The sequence below is a fragment of the Saccopteryx leptura genome, chromosome 3, assembly GCF_036850995.1.
Source record: "Saccopteryx leptura isolate mSacLep1 chromosome 3, mSacLep1_pri_phased_curated, whole genome shotgun sequence".
In the NCBI taxonomy this organism is placed as follows: domain Eukaryota; kingdom Metazoa; phylum Chordata; class Mammalia; order Chiroptera; family Emballonuridae; genus Saccopteryx; species Saccopteryx leptura.
This window is the reverse complement of record NC_089505.1, coordinates 173863932-173887340: the sequence shown is the minus strand read 5'-3', so window position 1 is coordinate 173887340 and position 23409 is coordinate 173863932. Positions and strand designations below refer to the sequence as shown.

The following is a 23409-nucleotide window of genomic DNA, read 5'->3' as shown; positions in this document are numbered from 1 at the left end:
TGTGTATTATTTGGCCCTTTCCAGAAAAGTCTGCTGACTGCTGCCTTAGCCATGTCCCTCGTTTTACTAAAAAATAAAGTGCCAGTCCCCCCGAGCGAGGCCTGCTGCCTCTGTGCTCGTTGCCGTGCCTCTCCTGAATCCCTCCCCCCTGGGTGCTGCCTGATGTCCTTTCCACAGTGTGGTCCTCAGGACTTGATGGTATTGATTTTTTTTCCCTATTAGTGGTACAAGAAGCCAGATTACAACCTGTTCACTCCATACGTTCAGCATCGTCAGAGAAACCCAAATCAGCCGTTTTACATTCTTCATCCTAAATTTATATGGCAGCTTTGGGACATTATCCAGGAGAACACTAAGGAGAAGATTCAGCCCAACCCACCATCTTCTGGCTTCATTGGTAGGTATATGTTAAAAGTTGGAAAGATTGAGTGTGCAGGCAGTTAACCTAATATTTAATAAATACACATTCATATTACATAATAAAAGCAGTTGAAAGGTGGTTTTAGGCCCTGGCCGGTTGACTCAGTGGTAGAGCTTGGCCCGGCGTGTGGATGTCCCGGGTTCAGTTCCCAGTCAAACACGTGGGAGAAGCAACCATCTGCTTCTCTACCCTTCTCCCTCTCGCTTCTCTCTCTCTCTCTCTCTCTCTTCCCCTCCTGCAGCCATGGCTCAGTTGCATCGAGTTGGCCCAGGCACTGAGGATGGTTCCATGACCTCTGCCTCAGGTGCTAAGAACTCAGCTGTGCTCATGGCCCCAGATGGGCAGGGCATCAGCCCCAGACAAAGGTTGCTTGGTGGATCCCAGTCAGGGCATATGCGGGAGTCTGTCTTTCTGTTTCCCCTCCTCTCACTTAGAAAAGAAGAAAAAGAAGAAAAAAAAAGAATGGTGGTTTTAGAAGGGAAATTATTCAATTCTAGTTTCTTTTGCTGCATAACGTACTCCCCCAAATTCTGAGATATAAAGCAAGAACTACTTAATTTTCTCTCCTGATTTTGTGAACCACCATGAGCTTGCCTGGACAATACTGTTGTCCCACAAGCATGGATGGGGGTCTTGTGGCTGTATTCATCTGCTTCATGGGACGGTTTCAATCCCATGTCTGGCCCCTTGGCAAGGACGGCTAGGAGGCCAGGCTCAGCTGGGACTGTGGCTGCACATGATCTCGTACCTGGTAGTCTCAGGGTAACTGGACTACCTATACAGAGTCACAGAGTAAATTTTAGTTGTGTCCATTATAAACTATAATGTTCTCCACCCTAATTTCAATGAAGGTATTAGCCTGCACCTTAACTTGGGCTGCACAATGGCTCCCTGTGAATAAAGGGAAGGTTTAAGGAGATGACACTTATTTGGTCATGGATACAGGGCACATACACAGTCTCTGAATTGAGGCTTGCAGATATTGGAGTGGGTTTTTGGTATTGTAATACTGTGAATATTTTATGCAGAATTCAAGGCAAAATTTACTCTGTGACTCTGCATATTATTTTCCTTGAGCACATTTCCCCTCCCTGGATATTTAAAGTCATGCCTTTGATTAGACATTACATAACTTACTAAGTGACCATCCTGGGGTACATGTACACTGAAACTCATATAATAATGCATGGCAACTGGAAGCAACTGAAAAACAAAAATGATTTAAAATGGGGAAAAATTTTTAAAAGTCATTATTAAAATTCTGTTTCTTTAGAAAAAAAATTATTTAAATAAAGTCGTATCTTTGACACTTTATTTTCAAGTCACTCTTTCGAAATCCTAAGCTTTTTATTTTGGGGGCAGTTCCATTGAATCCTGTTGATTTAGGAAAAAAGTATATACCCATATTTCCCCATGTATAAAATACACCTTTTTTTTTTTCCAAAAAATTTGAGGTCTAAAAACTGGGTGTGTCTTAGACAGTGGTTGTGGCATTTCAAATACCACAGATGGAACTGAGGACGAGGCAATATATGAAGAGAGTGATTCATCATCAGACACAGATGAGGACAAGCTAGTGGATGGGAGTTTTGACAGTGATGAGGAGTTGTATGAACTTTATGATGAATAAAACTTGAGTTTAATAACTTTATGTCATACATTTTTTTCAAAGTTCAGGCCCCAAAATTAAAGTACATCTTATACATAGGGAAATATAGTAATCTAGTTTGTCAGCAAAAGGTAAACAGGATATAACAATGCTTAGTCAGCGTAATGGGATGTGACCCAAGTTTAATAATGTCTTTTTCTTATTGTCGCCTTCTCATGAATTCATTTGTGTAATACTTGATTAGAGCAAAGGTTTTAGGGCACAGTGGCAGAGAAGATTGTCAGACATACTCATAACATAATTTGAGAAATTCAAGTTAGTCAATCATAGCTATAGAAGAAATTTCTCCCATGTGTTTTTGCTGAGAGAAATTATGCCATATATATATGACCAGCTTCCTTTCATTGCTATGTGCTGAGAATTTGGAGTTTTGGGAGGCTGATGCTTGCTTTAAGGTTTCTACATGAAAGAGGTATTGCAGTCGGGTGTCTTTGCAGGGGTGTCACTGGGCCGGGCAGAATGAGTGTGAATTCTTCTCTGCCATCTACTTCAGCTTCTTTACCATTGGCAAGTCACTTAGTCCTGTTAGCCTACATATGCTCACCTGAGACATGCAAATAATAAAACCTTTGAAAAGATGAGTTCGTGGGCCATTTTGCAATTATTTTTTTAACAGTGTCCTGTCCTGTGTAGCAGTTTTAGCCAAAAATGGCTGTATAAATTTAAATTGATTAGGATTAAATAAGAGGAAAACTTCAGTTCTTCGGTGTTCCTAGCCCTGTTTGGAGTTTCAGCAGGAATGTGCTCCTCGTGGCTACTGTGCTGGGCGGTGCAGACAGAACACCTCCATAATCACAGAAAGGTCTGTAGGGCAGCACTGGGAAGATTTCGCTAGTCACAAAAGAATGGGAAAAAGCAAGTCGATAAGGTGTTATGTTCTTACTGGGCAGGCTGGGGTCTATGGGGATGGGATACAGATGTGTAGAAGGTATGGCGTGACATCACTGACTTCCTCTGCTGCTCTCGTCCCTTGCCATATCTAAGTGTGATCCCCTCACTAGAGATGGGCAAGAGATACAACCTGGGCTAGTTGTGCCCAGCAGAGCCCCTATCCACCCTCTGAATTTCCCGCTAATGTTACAACATGTATACCTCTTTCTTGATCTTGCTCAGAAATATGCAGAGAGCCAGAGTCTGTTTTATAATTTATCTGACATTCTTATAAATCAGTCAAATGATGTCACCTGCCTCTTAATCTATCTGCCAGAAGAATTTTTAAAGATCAATGAGTGTTTGTTTGTTTTCTTTTATCCAAAAGTGTACTCCAAATTCTAAGGTCATGTTGAAAAACTGTTGACCTGTTGTCTCACCACCTCGTCATTTCCAAACACTCTGACCTGTGATGTCAGTTGCTGAACAAAAGAACCCATCATAGAGCCCTTAGTGAGAGTGGGCCTGGAGCTACTTCTGCATCAGCAATGTCCTTGATCGCCATGCCTGAATCACAGAACTATGCTTTCCCTGGGTTCTGTGGTATCTATGTATCAGTTCCTGTGGAGAAGTTTTCTTTTGGGCAAGGTGTCAGTAAAATCAGATTTGGGCACAAATGCTTAACTTTGCAACTAAGTAAAATCTTTTTATTTTACCTACAGATGCAAAGACTCCTTTTTCTATGCATTGAGAAAGAATGGCAAGTTGTAGGATTTGAGGAACACATTGACTGAGCATTGGCATAAGGACCCCTTCACTGAAACTCACTTTATGTTAGAAAACATTTCAGAAGTTTGAAATTCAATTACATAGAGAGTTTATCAAAGCTAATAATTTATTGTGCTTTTTTTATAATGAAACAATTAGATATACATAGGTGAACAATATAATGATGCAGCATAAATGCATTATAATATTAAATGAATTAAACTATACACCCATTACAAGCCTATTTAATATTAATAAGATATCTGTTAGACTTTGATATTACAGAGGTCATATCATTACATCAAATAGGTATATCATAACTTCAGTTGTTGAATATTTGGGTTTCAAATTATTTTACATTATCAAATATTACATCAATGAGCCATTATAATATCTATGTCCTAATAATGTGCTATAGTTTATTCAATATGTGAATATATAGCCTGACCAGGCAGTGGCGCAATGGACAGAGCATCGGACTGGGCTGCAGAGGACCCAGGTTTGAGACCTCGAGGTCGCCAGCTTGAGCGCGGGCTCATCTGGTTTGAGCAAAAGCTCACCAGCTTGGACCCAAAGTCACTGGCTTGAGCAAGGGGTTATTCAGTCTGCTGAAGGCCCACGATCAAGGCACATATGAGAAAGCAATCAATGAACAACTAAGGTGTCGCAACAAAAAACTAATGATTTACGCTTCTCATCTCTCTCCATTCCTGTCTGTCTGTCCCTGTCTATCTCTCTCTCTGTTAAAAAAAAAAACCTGAATATATAGTTAATTTCCTTAAGATAAGTTCCCAGAAGTATTAATGCTGAGCAAAGTGTATGACATTTTGATCATTGTTGCTAAGTGCTAATATACTGCTGCTTTTTCCTTTAAATTTCTGATCAGAGTCTGTATTTTTCCTTACAGTTTAGAGAAAGAGGCTAGTAGATACATTGGAAAGGTATCATTGTACCATCCCTTTCTCCAGAGAAACAATCAAGCAGTCCTTACTTCACTTGGACTGCATGTGTACTTTTCACGGTAATTTAGATGATCCATGGGACCTGTTTCTTTGGAACCTTTTTGTCTTATTGAGTTTCATACCCATAGCCCACTGGGGAGCTAGTTATCTATGAGTAGCATTTCTCTCTTTCATCTCCAGTTGGGTGTTAGAGATTTACCTTGTTATTTGGTGCTATAAAGTCATTTTTGACTGTGCTATAGCCTGAGTGAGGATAAAGAATCATTTACGTAGAATCCCAGAGCTTCCATTTTGCTCTCACAAAACAGGCATTTTTATAGAAGGTCAGTGAGCTCGCTGGGGCTCGCAAAACACAGCTGGATGGGTTTGCCACCTACATGAAGTAGGCATCCAGCTAAGCCAGGAAGCACCAGCTTCACCACCCTGGCTCATAAGCTGAGCACCATCAGGGCTGATAGCACAGGATCCAATAGCAGCACAGAGATGGAACTCACTTAAAATCTGTAATTGACAATATTTTGTTGTAGAAACCCCCACCACCTCCCCTGCACCCCTTTTAAAAGGCAACCAAAACTGATTATAAGTAATATTTCTGGATTTCCTAGATACAAACACTATGATTTCAGTATATTTAATATATACACAAGAATAAAATGTTCAACAGCTATATATACACAAGAATAAAATGTTCAACAGCTCATTGCTTCCTTTCTTTTTTATACTGCTTTTGCATTCTGATTATCACTGGGGAACAAAATTTTTGTTGCATTCACAAAAACACTTGTTCTTACCTAATTCGAGTATGCTGATCTCAAATCTGACAGTTTTTCTCTGTAAGCTACAGTTTTTTTGCAATTCAAGATTTTAGGTTTTCATTTTATTGTAAAATTTTCAACATTTAGTTTAACATAATTAAGTAGAATGTCTCCTTGGGCATCATCTTTGTGAAAATATAATAATTTATATAATGCAATAAATATACTAATACACTAAAACAGGGGTCCCCAAACTTTTTACACAGGAGGCCAGTTCACTGTCCCTCAGACCGTTGGAGGGCTGGACTATAAAGAAAACTATGAACAAATCCCTATGCACACTGCACATATCTTATTTTAAAGTAAAAAAAACCAGAATAGGAACAAATACAATATTTTAAATAAAGAACAAGTAAATTTAAATCAACAAACTGACCAGTATTTCAATGGGAACTATGCTCCTCTCACTGACCACCAATGAAAGAGGTGCCCCTTCCGGAAGTGCGGTGGGGGCCGGATAAATGGCCTCAGGGGGCCGCATGCGGCCCGCGGGCCGTAGTTTGGGGACCCCTGCACTAAAAGATATAACTGCATCAGAATTTGTCTACAATTTTGAAATAGAACATATTAAAACACTTTTTTAATCATAAAATTTGCGCAAAACTTATTTAAATTCTATTCAGGCAAAAATTTGCGTTTGTAGCTCTTGCGTTTGTGTACTTGTTGAAGACATTCTTGTTTGATGCTCCAGCAGTAGTCTGCTCATCACTAACAGCTCCAAGATTTTCGGGAAACTTATCAAGGTGACTGTTCAGGAAGTGAATCTTAATGCTCATGTTACATCCAATGTCACAAAAACCTAACAGCATCCTTTGAACCAGAAGTTCATAGTTTTCTGCTTTTTTGTTGCCAAGGAAGTTCTTTGTAGCTGCCACAAAAGACTGATATGCTGCTTTCTCCTCCTTATTCATCTTCCTGGCAAATTCTTCATCATGTAAGAGGGTTCGAATTTGAGGTCCATTGAATACACCTGCTTTTATCTTCTCGAAAGACAAGGCAGGAAAAGCAGAAATAATATGTTGAAAGCATTCACTTTCTCTATTCAAAGCCTGAACAAATTGCTTCATTAAGCCAAGTTTGATGTAAAGTGGGGGGGAAATGATCCTGTCTCCATTAACTACAGGTTCATTCACAATATTTTGCATCCCTACTTCCAGAGCTTCACATTTCGACCACTCCTTCTGTGTCCAGTGTCTCTCCCGAGCTCAGCTGTCCCACAAACACAGAAAGCAAGTTTTCACTTCATGAAAACTCTGTTGTCCTAGCAGGAAATTTACCATTTTAAATCCACACAGCCTGACTGGGTGGTGGCACAGTGGATAGAGCATCGGACTGTGATGCGGAGGACCCAGGTTCAAGACCCCATGATTGCCAGCTTGAGCACGGGCTCATCTGGTTTGAGCAAAGCTCACCAGCTTGGACCCAAGGTTGCTGGCTTGAGCAAGGGGTTATTCGGTCTGCTGTAGCCACATGGTCAAGGCACATATGAGAAAGCAATCAATGAACAACTAAGGTGTCGCTACGAAAAACTAATAATTGATGCTTCTCATTTCTCTTCGTTCCTGTCTGTCTGTCCCTATCTATCTCTCTCTCCGACTCTCTACCTGTCTCTAAAAAAAAAAAAAAAAAAAATTCACACAAATGATCCAGTTATGCTCCTCATACTTCAGAAAGTCGAGGACAATCTTTTTTTGTCATTCTTACTAAATCATTCAATTCAGGTTGGCTAAACTGCTGAGGGGTCAATGACTGCTTGGCATCAGAAGAAGACCCTTCAGATTCTACAACCATTTCCTCATGCATCTTATCAAAATACACTTGATCACCATTTTCACTTTCTTCGTCCTTAGAAGAACTAAAACCATTGAAAACTGGAACCGGGAGTGTCTCAGAGTGTGGGATAGGTCATATTGCTGAAGAAATATTAAGATATGCAATCATATGCCATTTTTTCTTGCCGATGCCCTTTGTATGGATCAGACAGAAATAACAGTCACTGCTGCTGTGGTCTTTATATTCATGCCAAGCCATGGGAATACCAAAAGGCATTCCTTTGCATTTTTTCCAGTCATGAAGCATTTCCTCATAATTATGACACATAACATGAGGAGCCCAATTCTTGTCTTGATTGCCAAGGGGAACTTGAAAATAGGCAATATATGCATGTGTCACAGATAATGAAATATTGCGCCTTTGACGTTGAAGTGTGTAATAGCCACATATATAACAGAAGCTGTCAGGACTATTCTTACATTTTCGCCTACTCGAAGAAGCCATGATTTAATCTTAAAATAAAAGGGTGTTTTATAATTTTTTACATTTAAAAACAACTACAATTATGTAAAAGTGATTTCTTTATTAATTTTTTTATTAATTTTAATGGGGTGACATTGATAAATCAGGGTACATATGTCCAGAGAAAACATCTCCAGGTTATTATGACATTTGATTATGCTGCATTCCCATCACCCAAAGTCCAATTGTCTTCTGTCACCTTCTAACTGGTTTTCTTTGTGCCCCTCCCCTCCTCCCACCCCCTCCTTCTCCTCCCCCCCAAAAAAGTGATGTTTATAAAATATTAATTGCCTTGTGGTTATGTTCAATCCAAGAGTCATTGTCTTTTAACTCCAATTTAAAAACCAATGCATGCCATTAACTGTAAAAAAAAACACACACACACACACAATTAAAATTGCATAAAAACTAGAGCATGCACCAAAAAACGGATTTCAGATTTGGAATCACCGATGCAAAAATATATAGAAACAGTTCTAAAACCTCATGCAACAGAAAGTGAAAAAAAAATTGTTCCCCAATGTTATCCAATATATCATCCAAACTCGTGATTTGACACAAAATAACATATTAACAAAATGATAAGCCATTGAACATCCATATTTAGGAGTGTGTAAAATGCATCACAATTATGCTGATTAGAAAACTAGTCATCCCTGGCCAGTTGTCTCAGTGGTAGAACGTCAGCCCAGCCTATGGAAGTCCTGGGTTCAATTTCCGGCCAGGGCATACAGGAGAAGCGCCCATCTGCTTCTCCACCCTTCCCCCTCTCCTTTCTCTCTATCTCTGTCTTTCTCTCCCCCAACCAAGGAGCAAAGTTGGCTTGGGCACTGAAGATGGCTCCATGGCCTCTGCCTCAGGAGCTAGAATGGCTCCGGTTGCAACAGAGCAACTCTCCCTGGTGGGCATGCTGGGTGGATCCTGGTCAGGCGCACGCAGGAATCTGTCTCTCTGCCTCCCTGTTTCTCACTTCAGAAAAATACACACACAAAAAAAAGAAAGAAAACTAATCAAATTTGCATTTTCCTATAAATAATCCTGAATGTATGTTACCATCAAATAAATGAGCTAAAAATTGGCCTTCAGGTATTATTCTTGCACTATATGATTTTATTTAATATAGTAGATGCTCTTAAAATTATTTTATGGTGAATTTATGGAGAAACCACAAAACAGCTGTTAGATTTCCATTAGACTGGCCTATTCAATAAACTTAACCTTGCATGCTCACCACTTATTGAGAAATAAGTTTTGTAGTGTTCTATTGGTCAATCTCAGATTCCTAATTTACCTGACATAAGAGTTGTGTTCAATAGTTAACTGGAAAAATAAGCCAGTATTTTTCCTGTCGCCAGCATTATGTTCTCTTTATACCTAGCTTATTTAGCCACATGTTGAAAGAATACGTTCATGAAGGAGAAATTTCTATCATTTTTAGTGGTTTTTGGATGTAATACTGCCAGGTGAAAAGCAAGATAATTTTAGTGGAAGCACAATGAGGCTAAAGGCTAAATGGTTAAACTCTACTAGACTCCAAAAACAGATCAAGTACATCAATATATGCCATGTAAAGTTTTATAGAAGGAACTTTGTTCATTCTGAATTTGTGATAATCAGAACATGGGGTTGAAGCTTACTTTTTATCCATGTTTTGCGGCAAATAAATAAGTGTACATATTGCTTGTTATGTTGAGCTACATAATGTGACATTTTATTAAGACCAGTTGAGATGCTTTTTAATTGGTTTGATAATTATATACATTCTACAATATTTTAAAACATGTAGTTTGGCACAGGAATGCCTCTTGAGTCGTAATTGCCTGGAAATTTTTACATACTTTTTTTTCTTCAAATGAATCCCTAGTGTGGACTCATTTGTAAAATCTGACCAGGTAAACTTAACATTAATTTAATTTTATTTAATTATTTTTAAAAAGCTGGCCACAAGTCCATTTGATTGGCTTGCAAAAGCACATGGTAAAATGTCTGGATATTAATCTTCCCATCAAAAACCACAGCTCTGCATTGAAAGCAGTAAAAATTTTATTAGTAATCAAAGAAGTTTCTGAGGAAGCGTGGGACAGGCACCCGGTTGTGTCGTCCCAGAGCCAGCACCCCTCACCATGGAGCTGCCTCTGTGGCTATGAGCTACAGCAGGACAGAGCCCGAGCCTGTGTTACTTACTGCCTGCTGTATCCCCTGCGTGTCCAGGCCGTGTCTGACCCCAGCAGGCACTAAATAGACGTGCTATATTAACGAAAGCACGAAACACCGGAAACCGAGGACTTGCTAGTTTCTCTGAGTTGGCGCCATCAAGCAGAAGAAGAATTCGGTGTGGGGCAGAGATTATCAATTAAAAAAAGAAGAAGAAGAAGTTTCTTTCTGATAATCAGTAAACAAAATTATTTAACATAAAGTTTCCTAAAGTGATTTAAAAAAAAAAAACTTCACCGAATAGCATAGTATTAAATGATTTTTATTCTACTTGCCTTTTGGGTAATTCTGAGCAGTCATAAGAGGAAATGAAAATATTGTAATAACACTTTTAGCATAACCAGATGTGAATTCCCCATGGCAATCTGGCACTGGGAAAATGATTACAAAGTAGCATGACACTCTAAATTTAAAAAAATTAGTAACCATAGCAAGCCTGCCTGCTGGTCCGTAGGAAGGCCAGCTTACAAGGTTGGCATCTGGGAACTTGGATTTGGGGAGGGTTCCCACTCCCATAACTGATAAGAAAAGAGTGGATCACTATGTCTAGACTGTTTATGCAAGCAATGTGGCTTATACCAAGCCCCTCTTTTCTTTCTGGGAGTGTGGGATTTGGGGTTGTGCCAGACAGAGACTGCCTACATGACCAGTTCCTGGTGAAAACCTTAAATACTGAATCTCTTAAGAAGTTTTCCTGGTTGTACCATTTCACATGTGTGGCGGCAGTAATTAAGTAAATCCTGTGTGACTATAATGGCAGAGGATTCTGGAAGCTTGCTCCTGGTTTCCCCTCAACTTTCTCCCCATGGTCGGTGGGCCAGGAATGGTTGTTATTGGTCTACAACTAGATCAGTATGGAAATTGAAAATATTAAGAAATTTTCATAGATATTTGACAGAGACTGTCACCCAATCATGTGATTATTTCTCTAATAATTAATTGTTATTGCATTTATAAAAGTATTGCTTGCGATGGATTGGAATTTTCTTAAATGGGTTTTTATTACAGATGGTTTAGGAGTGCTTGTGAAAAATTCAGTTTCCTGGACCCCAACAGGAAATCTCTGGGAATGGAGCAAGTCCCAAGAATCTGCATTTTAATAAGCTGCTGGGTCATTCTTTTCAGGCTGAAGTTTGAGAATTGCTTCAGGAGGAGGAACAGCAAACTAACATATTTCTTAAGCATAACATTAATTTTGAAAACCATCCACTTTAAAAACCAGAGTTGCAAAGATAACAGCTCGTATACAATTGACTTCAGTTCCCATGGATGAAGCTGTGCTACTGGCTCACAGAAACACCTGGGGAACAGAACCCTGTGCTTTCTGGGTACAGTTCCACTGCTAGTTTATAAGATGCCTGTGTGCCAGACACCCCTGAGGACTCTTCACTGACATCTGCAGGCAAATTTTAATAATGCACTAGTGGATAATGTGCAGGATGCCCAGTGTCTAGGACCCTTGGCCTCCTTATGCAGAGCTAGCACCAGGCCCAAAGGAAAGACAGCAGCCAGTGCAGGACCATGTACAAGAGTTCATAGCTCTGATTAGGAAACCCTGAAGCCATTCTCCCTCCACAGACACAGATCCAGTGACCCTCAGAGAGAGAGACCCTAACACATCACAACTTGCTTGTTGCAGGTTAAAGTAACTGGGAATAAAAGAATTTCATTCTCCCTTGGCACATAACTTTCCCTTTCACTGTGTCAATTCTTGATAGATGGTTCTGTAAGGATTAGAAAAAAAAAATGTTCATAGAGCAGTAATTACTTCTAGAAGGAGGGACTTCTTCATCGTCAGTGCTGTGTGCTGGGATGCTGGTCCCCACTCCCTTCTGAGACCAAAGGAAGAAGGGGCTGTCCTTGGTGATTCTCTCTGGGCTCCACCTGATTCACTGTCACTTTTCACTAGCACAAGGAAGGAGCCACAGCTAGGCAGTAGGCCAGCCATGGAAGAGGAGCAGGAAACATAGAACTGAGAGGAGCTGATCCATAACTGGGAGTGTTGGCATCGCTCTTGAGAACAACTTTACTTCATAGAGTTTGAATGGAATAATCTTCTCTTCATTAGAAATGTGTTTTACACCCTGGCTGGATAGCTCAGTTGGTTAGGGTGTTGTCCTGAGCATACAGGTTGCTGGTTCGATTCCTGGTTAGGGCACATAAAGGAATAAATCAATGATCCTGTCTCTACCTCTCTCCATCTTCCTCACTTTCTAAAATCAATTTAATTTTTTTTTTAATTTTTTAAAAAAGGAATGTGTTTTACTCTCAGCCACAATACTGTATCATGGCTCTCAAGTCACATCTTTTAAAGTCTTCCAACCAGGACACTATGGTCACCCCTCAGGCAGGACCCCTTCTTCCATCTCCTGTCCACCCATCGTCTCCTGAGCCGTTCTTTTAGGTCCAGGCCTCTCCTCCCCTGGGCGAGCTTTCTGTTTCTCCTACGCAAAATAAAGACCCTTGTTTCTTCTCTCCTGGTGTTCCTTCTGCAGGCCTTTTTCTGGTTGTGGGGATTTTCATGATGCAAACAGGGTTGATTAGAAATATGATTGGGCCCTGGCCAGTTGGCTCAGTGGTAGAGCGTTGGCCTGGCGTGCAGAAGTCCCGGGTTCGAATCCCAGCCAGGGCACACAGGAGAAGCTCCCATCTGCTTCTCCACCCCTCCCCCTCTCCTTCCTCTCTGTCTCTCTCTTCCCCTCCCGCAGCCAAGGCTCCATTGGAAAAAAGATGGCCCGGGCGCTGGGGATGGCTCCTTGACCTCTGCCCCGGGCGCTAGAGTGGCTCTGGTCGTGACAGAGCGACGCCTCCTGGTGGGCAGAGCATCGCCCCCTGGTGGACAGAGCATCGCCCCTGGTGGGCGTGCCGGGTGGATCCCGGTCAGGCGCATGCGGGAGTCTGTCTGACTGTCTCTCCCCGTTTCCAGCTTCAGAAAAATACAAAAAATATATATATATGATTGTCCTCTGCAGACAAATATAGCTTATAACAGGAACTATGTGACTGTTTTTCCTTAACAAGGGATATCCCTTTAATTAAAGGGATATATACATTTTAAAAGAAATATTTAAAGGTGGTGCTAGGAAAAGAAAGTCCGTTAGCCTAGATCACAAACTAGACTTGCTCAGTGATTATTAGGTTTTGTGGCTGTCTATTTGAAACATTAAAATAAAGACATTAAAGCAACTATAATGCTGACAGTTCCAGTGAAAGAAATAATTTTGTTAATATGAATCTTAAACTCTGTGTCTGTGACTTCATTTCTTTTCATTCAAACAGCTATTTTATATTTCATTTATAATCAAGCAATTATTTTATGATGAGGTTTTTTTTCATAACATGGCTTTCTTTGGAAGATAGCAGGTCTAACTACTGCAAATCAGGTGGAACCCAAGCGTAGAATGTGACATGATGTTCTAACTTGGGGGGTGCAAATCTGGCACTAACTAGCTTGCAGAGCTTAAGTTCAGTAGCTTTGCTATTCTGGGTCCCACAGTAATCACCTGAACAAGTACATATATGCTAGTATTACATATGTGTACATATAAACCCCACACCACATGGACCACATGCACCTACTTACCGGGAGCTGGACCCCTGCAGTTGTAAAGAGAATGAGTGCAGAGCAAGGGCTTTTTGCCACCATCACTCCCCACCACCATCACTCCCCACCACCATCACTCCCCACCACCATCACTACCTCCACCACTGTTTCAAATGCTGCCCTTCCACTTAGAGTTCCAATTTTTTTTTCCACTCAGGAATCCTCATCATGATGTCCCTGTGCAGTGAGGTGCATGTATATGAATACATCCCATCCATCCGGCAGACAGAGCTCTGCCACTATCACGAGCTGTACTACGATGCGGCCTGCACGCTCGGGGCGTACCACCCACTGCTCTATGAGAAGCTCCTGGTGCAGCGCCTGAACACGGGGGCCCAAGGGGACCTGCACCGCAAGGGGAAGGTGGTCCTGCCGGGGCTCCGTGCTGTTCGCTGTCCTGCCCCCGGCTCTTGAAAAAGGGCTCTTGGGAATAAATGTGCAATTAGGTACTACTGTTGTGCTATAAGTCACAAAAGAATACTTGAAGATATATTTTAGGTATTTTAATCTTGAGTCTTTAAACTATAATTTAGTGGTGGCCACAAGAGTTCTCTTTCTAAGCCACTGGGTATTTATTACTGCTTTGAATATAATGAATTAAAAGAAACAAAAAAATCAAGAAAGATGAATAAAAAACTGAATAGCTGAAAAGAAAGAAAATGTGTAACAAAGTGTTAAGCTTTTCTTATGACATGGCCATTGCTTATCAGGTTTGGTTCTAGTAATACATCCAATAGTAAGAAGTAGTTTATACACTTGAAATACTGACATTGTGGCACAGTATTTGTAGCATGTAGTGTGTCACTTGTACGGGCATTCATCATTAAAGATTCTAGAGTTTATCATGAATGTCTAAATTATCACTCAGATGTGTTTATTTTAACAGCAAAAATCCATAGGATATTCTATGAGGTGCCCTTGTTTCCAAACCACTACATTCACCATCTGTGCTTCTTGTTGCCCACTGAGTGGTTTGCTCTGTGTCCCAGGACATGATTCTAAAACCAGAGCATCCCTGGAGCATTCCAAGAACAAGCCAACCCTAGAATAGCACCACAAAGGGGACACTTTGTTTTGATACAGTATTTCCTTACTTAACTAGGCGTATTACCTCGGGAAAGGGACATCACTGGCAAGTACTACAGAATCATGAGGCTGCAGGGTGGCCCTGGGCAGGACCTTTCCCGGCTCCAGTGCTCCCCACCTTGCACCTTCTCACCTGCCAGTTCTCCCCACAGCCTTCAGAGTTACAATCACTGACAATGACACATCTTTGGGAGAGTGCTTCTTCCAGCCCAGAAGGAAGATAGAGCAGTAACCCTGAGCTTCTGGGGATGCACACCTATCTCTTTATAAGGAGTTCTTGCTGGTTAATTATCAACTATTGGAAGCCGGACACTAATTCTTCTACATGTGGACATTTAGGAATCCCATTCTTGTTTTCACAGATACGTTTTATGTCATCAACATAACAAATCCATATAATTAAATTGTGTGAAAACATGGCTTTTAGCAAGGAAAACACATATCTACTTCAGAGGGAGAGGTAGCAAGAGGGAAAATTACCCCATTGCATTAGTTATATTTAGTTTTTGTTTCATTTAATCTTAACTTTTGTCACTGATACACTGAAAAATATTTTTTATATGAACATAGTGAAACAGAAAAATTTGAAGCACATTAATTAAACATGGTACTATTTCAATATATGACGAAAACATATTTTAATGGTCTGGGTAATTGTTCTTTGCAGTGACCATAACAGCTTCATTAAAAACGTTCTCCATCAAGAGTGTGTGAATGTCAGAAGAGTTTATGGAAAAGTTTTTGTTCCAATATTGTTTTTTTCCGGAGCCCTCTAAGGACTGCGTTCTTGATCAACAGTGATTTACAGAATCAGACAGCTGTTTGGTTAGTCTACTTGGCAGAAATCCAGTTGGATAACAGACATCTCCTATGGCTTCTTATGATAGTGAAGTAGGAGTGATTGAAGTTTCAGCATGGCCATGTCCCTAGAAGCCAGTTCTGAGAGCTCTCTTTCCAGATCTTTGGGAAGAGATGGATAGATTTGTCCTACACATTAGCTTGTGTCTGAGCAGACATTGCCAAGCCACTTTTCTTTTTTATTTCCTGAAAGGGCTCAGTTTTGTCCCCATGTTTAGTGAGTGATGAGCTCAGTAATTCTGGATGATTCCAGAATCACTGGTGAGGTGGCTCTGATTCAGGCGAGCAGCCCTCTTACAGTCCTTGTTTCTCCCTGGACCTTCTGAATTTTGCCTTCAAATGCCCATGGCATTGAAGTTTCTTCTGTAGTCATCCTAGTGGATTCCCTTACCACATCCTATGACCCAGGACAGCCCCCTTTGATGACATAAGATACTGATTAGAGGAAAAGTTATTTGGGGTCAGTGTATATATTTAAGTTCAAAGGCTCCAGAAAACACCTTAAAGATTTTTAAATTGCATTATGTTGTATTGCATATACTTTTAAAAAAAAAAAAAGTGCTTCCAGTCTCACTGAAATAGTTATATATAACTTTGCAACTTTTACTTCTGAAAGTGCCTGGTTATGTATTGAATAAAGAATAAGGCAAAGGTAAAAAAAAGTTATTAGGCCTGACCTGTGGTGGCGCAGTGGGATAAAGTGTCGACTTGAAATGCTGAGATCACTGGTTCAAAACCCCGGGCTTGCCTGGTCAAGGCGCATATGGGAGTTGATGCTTCCTGCTCCTCCCCTTTCTTTCTCTCTCTCTCTCTTCTCCTCTCCTCTTTTCTCCTCTCCTCCCATCTCTAAAATAAATAAATAAAATCTAAAAAAAGAAAAGAAAAAAATATAGTGAAAATAATAAAAAAAATTTTTTTTTAAAGTTATTAGACTGAAAAGCATAGAGGAAATTTAATCAAAATTTTTGAATATATTATGGTCTTAAAGACTTGGGAACCAGGATTTGTTAAATTCCAAAAATGTGGTACACGTAGTCATATAGCATGGGCTGGGCATTCTTCTATTTAAAAGTTTAAATTGTTTAGCCTCTCAAAATATTAGGCAGTTAGAGTTAACATGATGACTGCTTTGAGGGTTATCTAAACTGATCTTAAGTGGCAGTATCTGGCCAGACATTAGGTCCTTATGTGCTACCTAGACTGAACTGCAGTCAACATAGGCATGGTGGCCTATAATAAATAGTACCTCACTGCATTTCTTCCAGGCTCTGCCCCGCCTATAACCCTTCATCCTCTTCTGTGAACGGACACTGATAAAGTCCTTGTGGTGCAGCCTGAGCCTTTACTTGTCCCTTTTCTCACTTTCAGGACAAACACGTTCACAATGCTGTATATTTCAAGATAAAACATAACTTGATCTTTTTTGTTTTCGTAATCACAAAGAAACAAACATTAGCCAAGAATGACAATTTAGCTTCTAACTCTTTTCTCTGACAACTAGCTCTCTTTTTTCACTGGTGAAAAAGTCTTACCCACACCTGATATGAGGGTAAGACTTAACAGGTGTAGCGTTCTCACTGTCCCCATGGAAGGCAGTGCTGGCTTGTGTATCTGACCCTCCCTTATAAGTCCTTATAAGGCTGCCCTTCATAAGAACTTTGTGCACAGGGCCAAGAGGTAGTCAATCAAAAATTGTACATAAGCATCATGCAACATCAGGGATAGACGTAACATGGACCATATGAGGGGGTTTGCCACATCTTTCAATTACTGGGTCTTTTTCTTGTCTGTTTGAACACAGAGCTTAAGGAGCCAGCTTCAGTAGCAGCCACTCCTGTGTGTCTTATGCCCTGGATCTCCCAGGCAGACAAGCAATGGGGACTCCCTGGTAATCATGTGTTGCTGTATCCATACCATCTAGACAAAGCAATGCTGAAATGGTCTTGAGCATTTTCAAAGCTGGGAAATAAAAGTACTGTTTGACAATACCAAGGGGTTGCCCTGTTACATGTTTATGAACCAGGTCATTATGGAACATATTAACACCTTATGTTGTTGCTAACCCTTTTGGGTGGCAGCAGTTCCACCTATTGAATTGATTAGGTCCTGTTGAGCCACATTAGGCAGAATCAATCCCATGTGTCATGGTATGTGATGGTATGCACAGATGACATGATTCAAGTTCTCGCTCCAGCCTTTCTTAGAGGTCATGGCAAAGCGCTTGTTTGAGGCTTGTAGCCAAAGTGACCTGGTCTCATTTCTGCTTGGGATGGAAAGAAACAAGGCAAGGAGGCAGGAGAATTATCAAGAAACACATGACTGAATATATAGGCCAAATTTGTCTCTGAACTTACTCTGTCATACTGTCTGATCTACCTTCTCACTTTCTGATGGCTTAGGACTCTACCCCGTTGTTACACAACTGGTAAAGGCAGCTACATTTAGAAATGAATTGCTTACCTAAAATGTGCCTGAGTTCAAATTTGTTTTTTATTCTCTGGATATTTCCATTATGAAAATATTCTGCATGTTTCTGTTACTGGGGCATTACCTACACAATTGGTAAATGAAAGGTTATTTCCCTGTCATTTTAAGGATAAAATGTAAGTGCTGATTCTGGTTTTATTAAATGAATGAAGCCTTTTAGTAAGAAAATAAAAATGCCAGCATATTCCTCTACAAGTTTGGCCTAGTGGAATTTAAAGAATTAAAGACATTGATATATTCTTGTTATAAAAAGTATGCATATAGATATAGTTACATGATTGTATATACCCATATCTTTGCACATTGTTGGTTTTATATTGTCTTTTTCATCAAAATTTCTTTCTGAAACCTTTGTAATACATTTTAATTATGCAAACACCAATTGTTTGAGAGAAGGAAGAAATTTTCTATGTCCTTCTATTAAAAAAAAAATCTAGTCTTCCCACACACTCATGGTTTTCATATCCTGGCTGCATTTAAAAGTATAGCAGACATATTTAAAAGTCACTATGAAGGTAGACCCACTGCCTGAAGACTGCCTAGTTTTATTCCACTATTTGATGAGAAGTTTATAGCTCATGGTTTCTACAAGATTAGAGGAAGAAACATTTATTGGTTCTATAGGAAAGACTCTTCTTACTAGGTAGGTTTCAACCAAATTAACCGCATTGGTAGCATTAAGACACAAACATTTATAATACTATACATCCTGTTTTATCCTAGATAAAAACACATATGAAGTTTTTCCAGTAGAAACCAGTGAACTTTTTTAACAACTTTGAGAAATATTTTGTATGATAATTTTTAAAATGAAATGTGTACTCTTTCAAACTAAGTAAGGCTTGAGGTTTTCCAGGAGTCACATTTTAAGTGTTTGTACACATTTTAATGTTTTGATAGTTTCTATTTTGGTTTTGTATATTTTTATGTATACACAGTGTACAGACTTTTTCTTGTAAATAAAATATTTTCATTTGTCCAGAATTTTCTGTCTCGTGTAGAAGTTGTACATACAAGATGAGTGAGTGGCAAAATAATGAGCCATCTCTAGGAAAAAAGACACAAAGCTGAAATCTAATTAGAAGTCTGTAATGCCAGCGTCTGAGGCCAGGCAGGTTCACATTGGATTTGGGCAGACGGTAGAGGAACTGTGGAGCCAGAAAGTGATAAATGGGCCATACCCATTTACTGGAGGCTCACAAAGACAGGCGAGCAAATGAACAACAAAAGGGAAAGAGCTAATAAACAAAGGAAAATCTGCTATTCACAGTAAGGACAAGGGAGCAAGGGAAACCACACCTCATGGTGGCAGGGGAGCGATCTGGGAGAATCACCACCCAAGGGAAGCACCCATAACCTTACATAGGCTATATGCACGTACCTTTGCCACGTGCTCATGCACTAATCAAGCAAAGTGCTTGCAGCTGGTAAACCCATGCGCAAGCCTAACACAGCTGCCCCACAAAGTCTGTTGAAGAATGAACAACATGCCTTCCAGCTATGAGTACCGACACACCTGAGCTTTGTCCAGGGATTAATCGCCACACACAGGAGAATAGAAGTGAAAAAATCAAGCAGAGAAGGATACATAGGCTAATGTATCCCAATGTTGACTTAACCTTAGCATTATAATTAATTTCTTGCCTTGGGAGACTTTCTCAGTTCAACAAGGCTTCAAGTCAGAAAATATAAGTAAGTTATTAGAGCAGGGGTCGGGAAACTTTTTGGCTGAGAGAGCCATGAACGCCACATATTTTAAAATGTAATTCCATGAGAGCTATACAACAACCCGTGTACATTATGCATTATCCAATAAAAATTTGGTGTTTTCCTGGAAGACAACTGTGATTGGCTCCAGCCACCCGCAACCATGAACATGAGTGGTAGGAAATGAATGGATTGTAATACGTGAGAATGTTTTATATTTTTAACATTATTTTTTTTATTAAAGATTTGTCTGTGAGCCAGATGCAGCCATCAAAAGAGCCACATCTGGCTCGCAAGCCATAGGTTCCCAACCCCTGTATTAGAGGAAAGCCTAGAGATAGTGAAATCACCTCAATCTACTGCAAAATCAAATTTTCATATTTGCCATGTGAGGGGGTGTAATGCCAGTGGCCGAAGCCAGGCAGGCCTTCACTGGATTCAAGCAGATGGTAAAAAAAACTATGGACCTGGAAAGGGGCCATTCTGTTTGAGTAACAGTTTTATTGTTTTTTTCAGGTATTATTTAATATCTTTTCATTAATATTTTTAAACTCTTATAATCTAGTTTTGTGAACCTCTTTTATTGTTCTTATTTAAGTATTAAATGTATGAAATAATAAACTACCTTTTGGTATATATTTTTTTATACTTAAAACGGTCATAAGGGCAGAAAACTGGTTAGCTCTGGGTCTTGGGAGAATGAGAGAGAATAAGGAAACTTTTCATGTCAGCCATGGGTCCTGTGAATGTTGGGAGGGATTTCTGCCAGAGAAAGTAGTAGGTCTGCTGATATCAGCATTGGAGCTTATGAATGTCCATAGGGGTCCCACCTAAGAGGGTAGAGTCATATTACATCAGCTGTGGTCCTATAAATGTAAAATGTGTCACACATGAGAAAACGGGTGTCCTGTGGCTAGAGCTCAGAATCCTTTCAGAGAAGTCTTTCCCTGTGAAAGTAGGGTGTCCTGATATGTCAACTAAGCACCCTAGTCGTTGTGTGGAGGATTACCACCCTGAGAGAATAGGAGTACTATCAAATCAGCTGAGTCCTATTAGTTCGGGGGAGGTTCCACCTGAGAGATGTGGGTCTTGTCAAATGCTATTTAGGTCCCACCCTATGGGTATATAAGTCATAAGATGTCCTAAGCTAGAGATGATGTAAGATGAGTTGGGGGATTCATTGACTCCTTGCTAAATAAATGATCAATAGCCCAGATTTAGCAAATAGGTGCTATTCCCAAGATGTATACTAGATGGCAGAAGAGAAGAGCATTTCTTGGCAGTGTTCACCTGGGGGGGGGGGGGGGCTTCCAGTCTGAGAGCAGGGAGGGTCCCTTCACATCTGCTCTGTACTCTGAGTGTTGCTAGACTTACTAGAGACAGTAGACACAGTCAAGTCGTCTCATGGCTGCTTGTGGGAAAACCAAATATCCTCTGACACATTTTCACCTGACCCCTCCAGTCCAAGAGACTCACCTAACCGTGTTGACTTTCATTAACTAAAAGAATTTCTCTCACTGCTTCCATTACCTCATTTCTTCATGGTTTTTTCCCAAGCTTAAATTACTCCTCTGCTTGTATGATATAAAGCTAAAGTAACATAATTTGATCATTACACGATAGCTTACTTCCCTTGATAATTCACCTTTAAAAGCATTACAGGCCCTGGCCAGTTGGCTCAGTGGTAGAGTATCAGCCCAGCATGTGAATGTCTCAGATCTGATTCCCAGTCAGGGCACACAGAAGTGTCCATCTGCTTCTCCACCCCTCCCCTTTTTTCTCTGTCTTTCTCTTCCTCTCCTATAACCATGGCTTGATTGGAGAAAGTTGGCCCTGGGAGCTGAGGATGACTCCATGGCCTCTGCCTCAGGCACTAAGAAGAGCTCAGCTGCTGAGCAACAGAGCAATGCCCCAGATTGGCAGAGCATCGCCCCCTAGTGGGCTTGCCAGGTGGATCCCGGTTGGGTCGCATGAGGGAGTCTGTCTCTCTGCCTCCCCTCCAGTTGCTGAATAAAAAAACTTTTTTAAAAAGTATTACAAATGATAGAATTTAGTGACATGAGGGGAAAATTACATGCAAAAATAAATACTTTCTATATGTAGGAACAGTAAGTTTAAGATATAATCAAAGAAAAATGCAATAGCAGCACAACTGTTATCTCATGCCTGGGATTACAGTGTACACCAGGGGTCCCCAAACTATGGCCCACGGGCCACATGTGGCCCCCTGAGGCCATTTATCCGGCCCCCGCTGCACTTCCAGAAGGGGCACCTCTTTCATTGGTGGTCAGTGAGAGGAGCATAGTTCCCATTGAAATATTGGTCAGTTTGTTGATTAAAATTTACTTGTTCTTTTATTTTTTTTATTTTTATTTTTTTCTGAAGCTGGAAATGGGGAGAGACAGTCAGACAGACTCCTGCATGTGCCCAACCGGAATCCACCTGGCACGCCCACCAGGGGCGACGCTCTGCCCACCAGGGGGCGATGCTCTGCCCCTCCGGGGCGTCGCTCTGCCGCGACCAGAGCCACTCCAGCGCCTGGGGCAGAGGCCAAGGAGCCATCCCCAGTGCCCGGGCCATCTTTGCTCCAATGGAGCCTCGGCTGCAGGAGGGGAAGAGAGAGACAGAGAGGAAGGAAGGGGAGGGGGGTGAAGAAGCAAATGGGTGCTTCTCCTATGTGCCCTGGCCGGGAATCGAACCCGGGTCCCCCTGCACGCCAGGCAGATGCTCTACCGCTGAGCCAACCGGCCAGGGCTACTTGTTCTTTTATTTTAAATATTGTATTTGTTCCCATTTTGTTTTTTACTTTAAAATAAGATATGTGCAGTGTGCATAGGGATTTGTTCATAGTTTTTTTTTTATAGTCCGGCCCTTCAACAGTCTGAGGGACAGTGAACTGGCCCCCTGTGTAAAAAGTTTGGGGACCCCTGGTGTACACAAATGGGCACAATGTGCATGAAAAAAATTTCAAATGAGACTTGCCCTGGCTAGGTAGCTCAGTTTGTTAGAGATGTGAGAGTCATGGAAGAACTTCAGATTTACAGATGTGAGTGGGTCATGTAAGGTCTTTTCCCCACCAAGGAAGAAGGAAGGACATAGCCATGAAGTGTGGAATAGCAGAAGCTTTAATCAGAGTGCTTCCCCGATGATGTTCTCTAGTCCGGGAGACAGGGGCCAGAGAAGTCATGCGGGGGGGGGGGGGGGGGAGAGGGTAATTTATAGCGTCTGTAGGGTGGTCAGGTTAATATGACATGGAGAAATGTCACTGGCTGACAGATGGTCGCTCTTTTCCAAAGGATTCCTAGGAAGTTTCTTTTGGCGCACATGAGTGTGGGCGGTTCCAGCCAAAGTTCCCAGACCTAGTTCCTTACGTGACCTTCCCCCATTTCCAACTGACCTCACATTTGACCTTTTATGTTAGATAGGGTGCTGCTATTCATCTGGCTACTTCCTGCTGGTTAGGCATCGTGGGTAGGGGAGGTCGGAAGGTGGTGGCTTTGAGGGGAGTCATATATATGGGTGTAGGAACATCTGGTTGACTGTGACTCGAGAAACTTTGCAGATATAGTCCTATAAGAATTTTTTGAAAAGAGGAGCAAATATGAGTAATATGCTGATACTTAGAGGAGGACCTAGGATAGGGGCAGTCCAGG

The 23409-nt window shown here is 40.9% G+C and overlaps 1 protein-coding gene across 1 annotated transcript in view; it reads left to right on the top strand.

Moving 5' to 3' along the window:
* ST6GAL2 (ST6 beta-galactoside alpha-2,6-sialyltransferase 2) overlaps positions 1-14032 on the top strand; it is a 43946-nt gene extending 29914 nt beyond the window's left edge. The window contains exons 4-5 of the mRNA XM_066372232.1: positions 223-397; positions 13776-14032. Coding sequence (XP_066228329.1) covers positions 223-397; positions 13776-14032 — 432 coding nt within the window. The remainder of the gene's footprint in view (positions 1-222; positions 398-13775) is intronic.
* The last annotated feature ends 9377 nt before the right edge of the window (positions 14033-23409 follow it).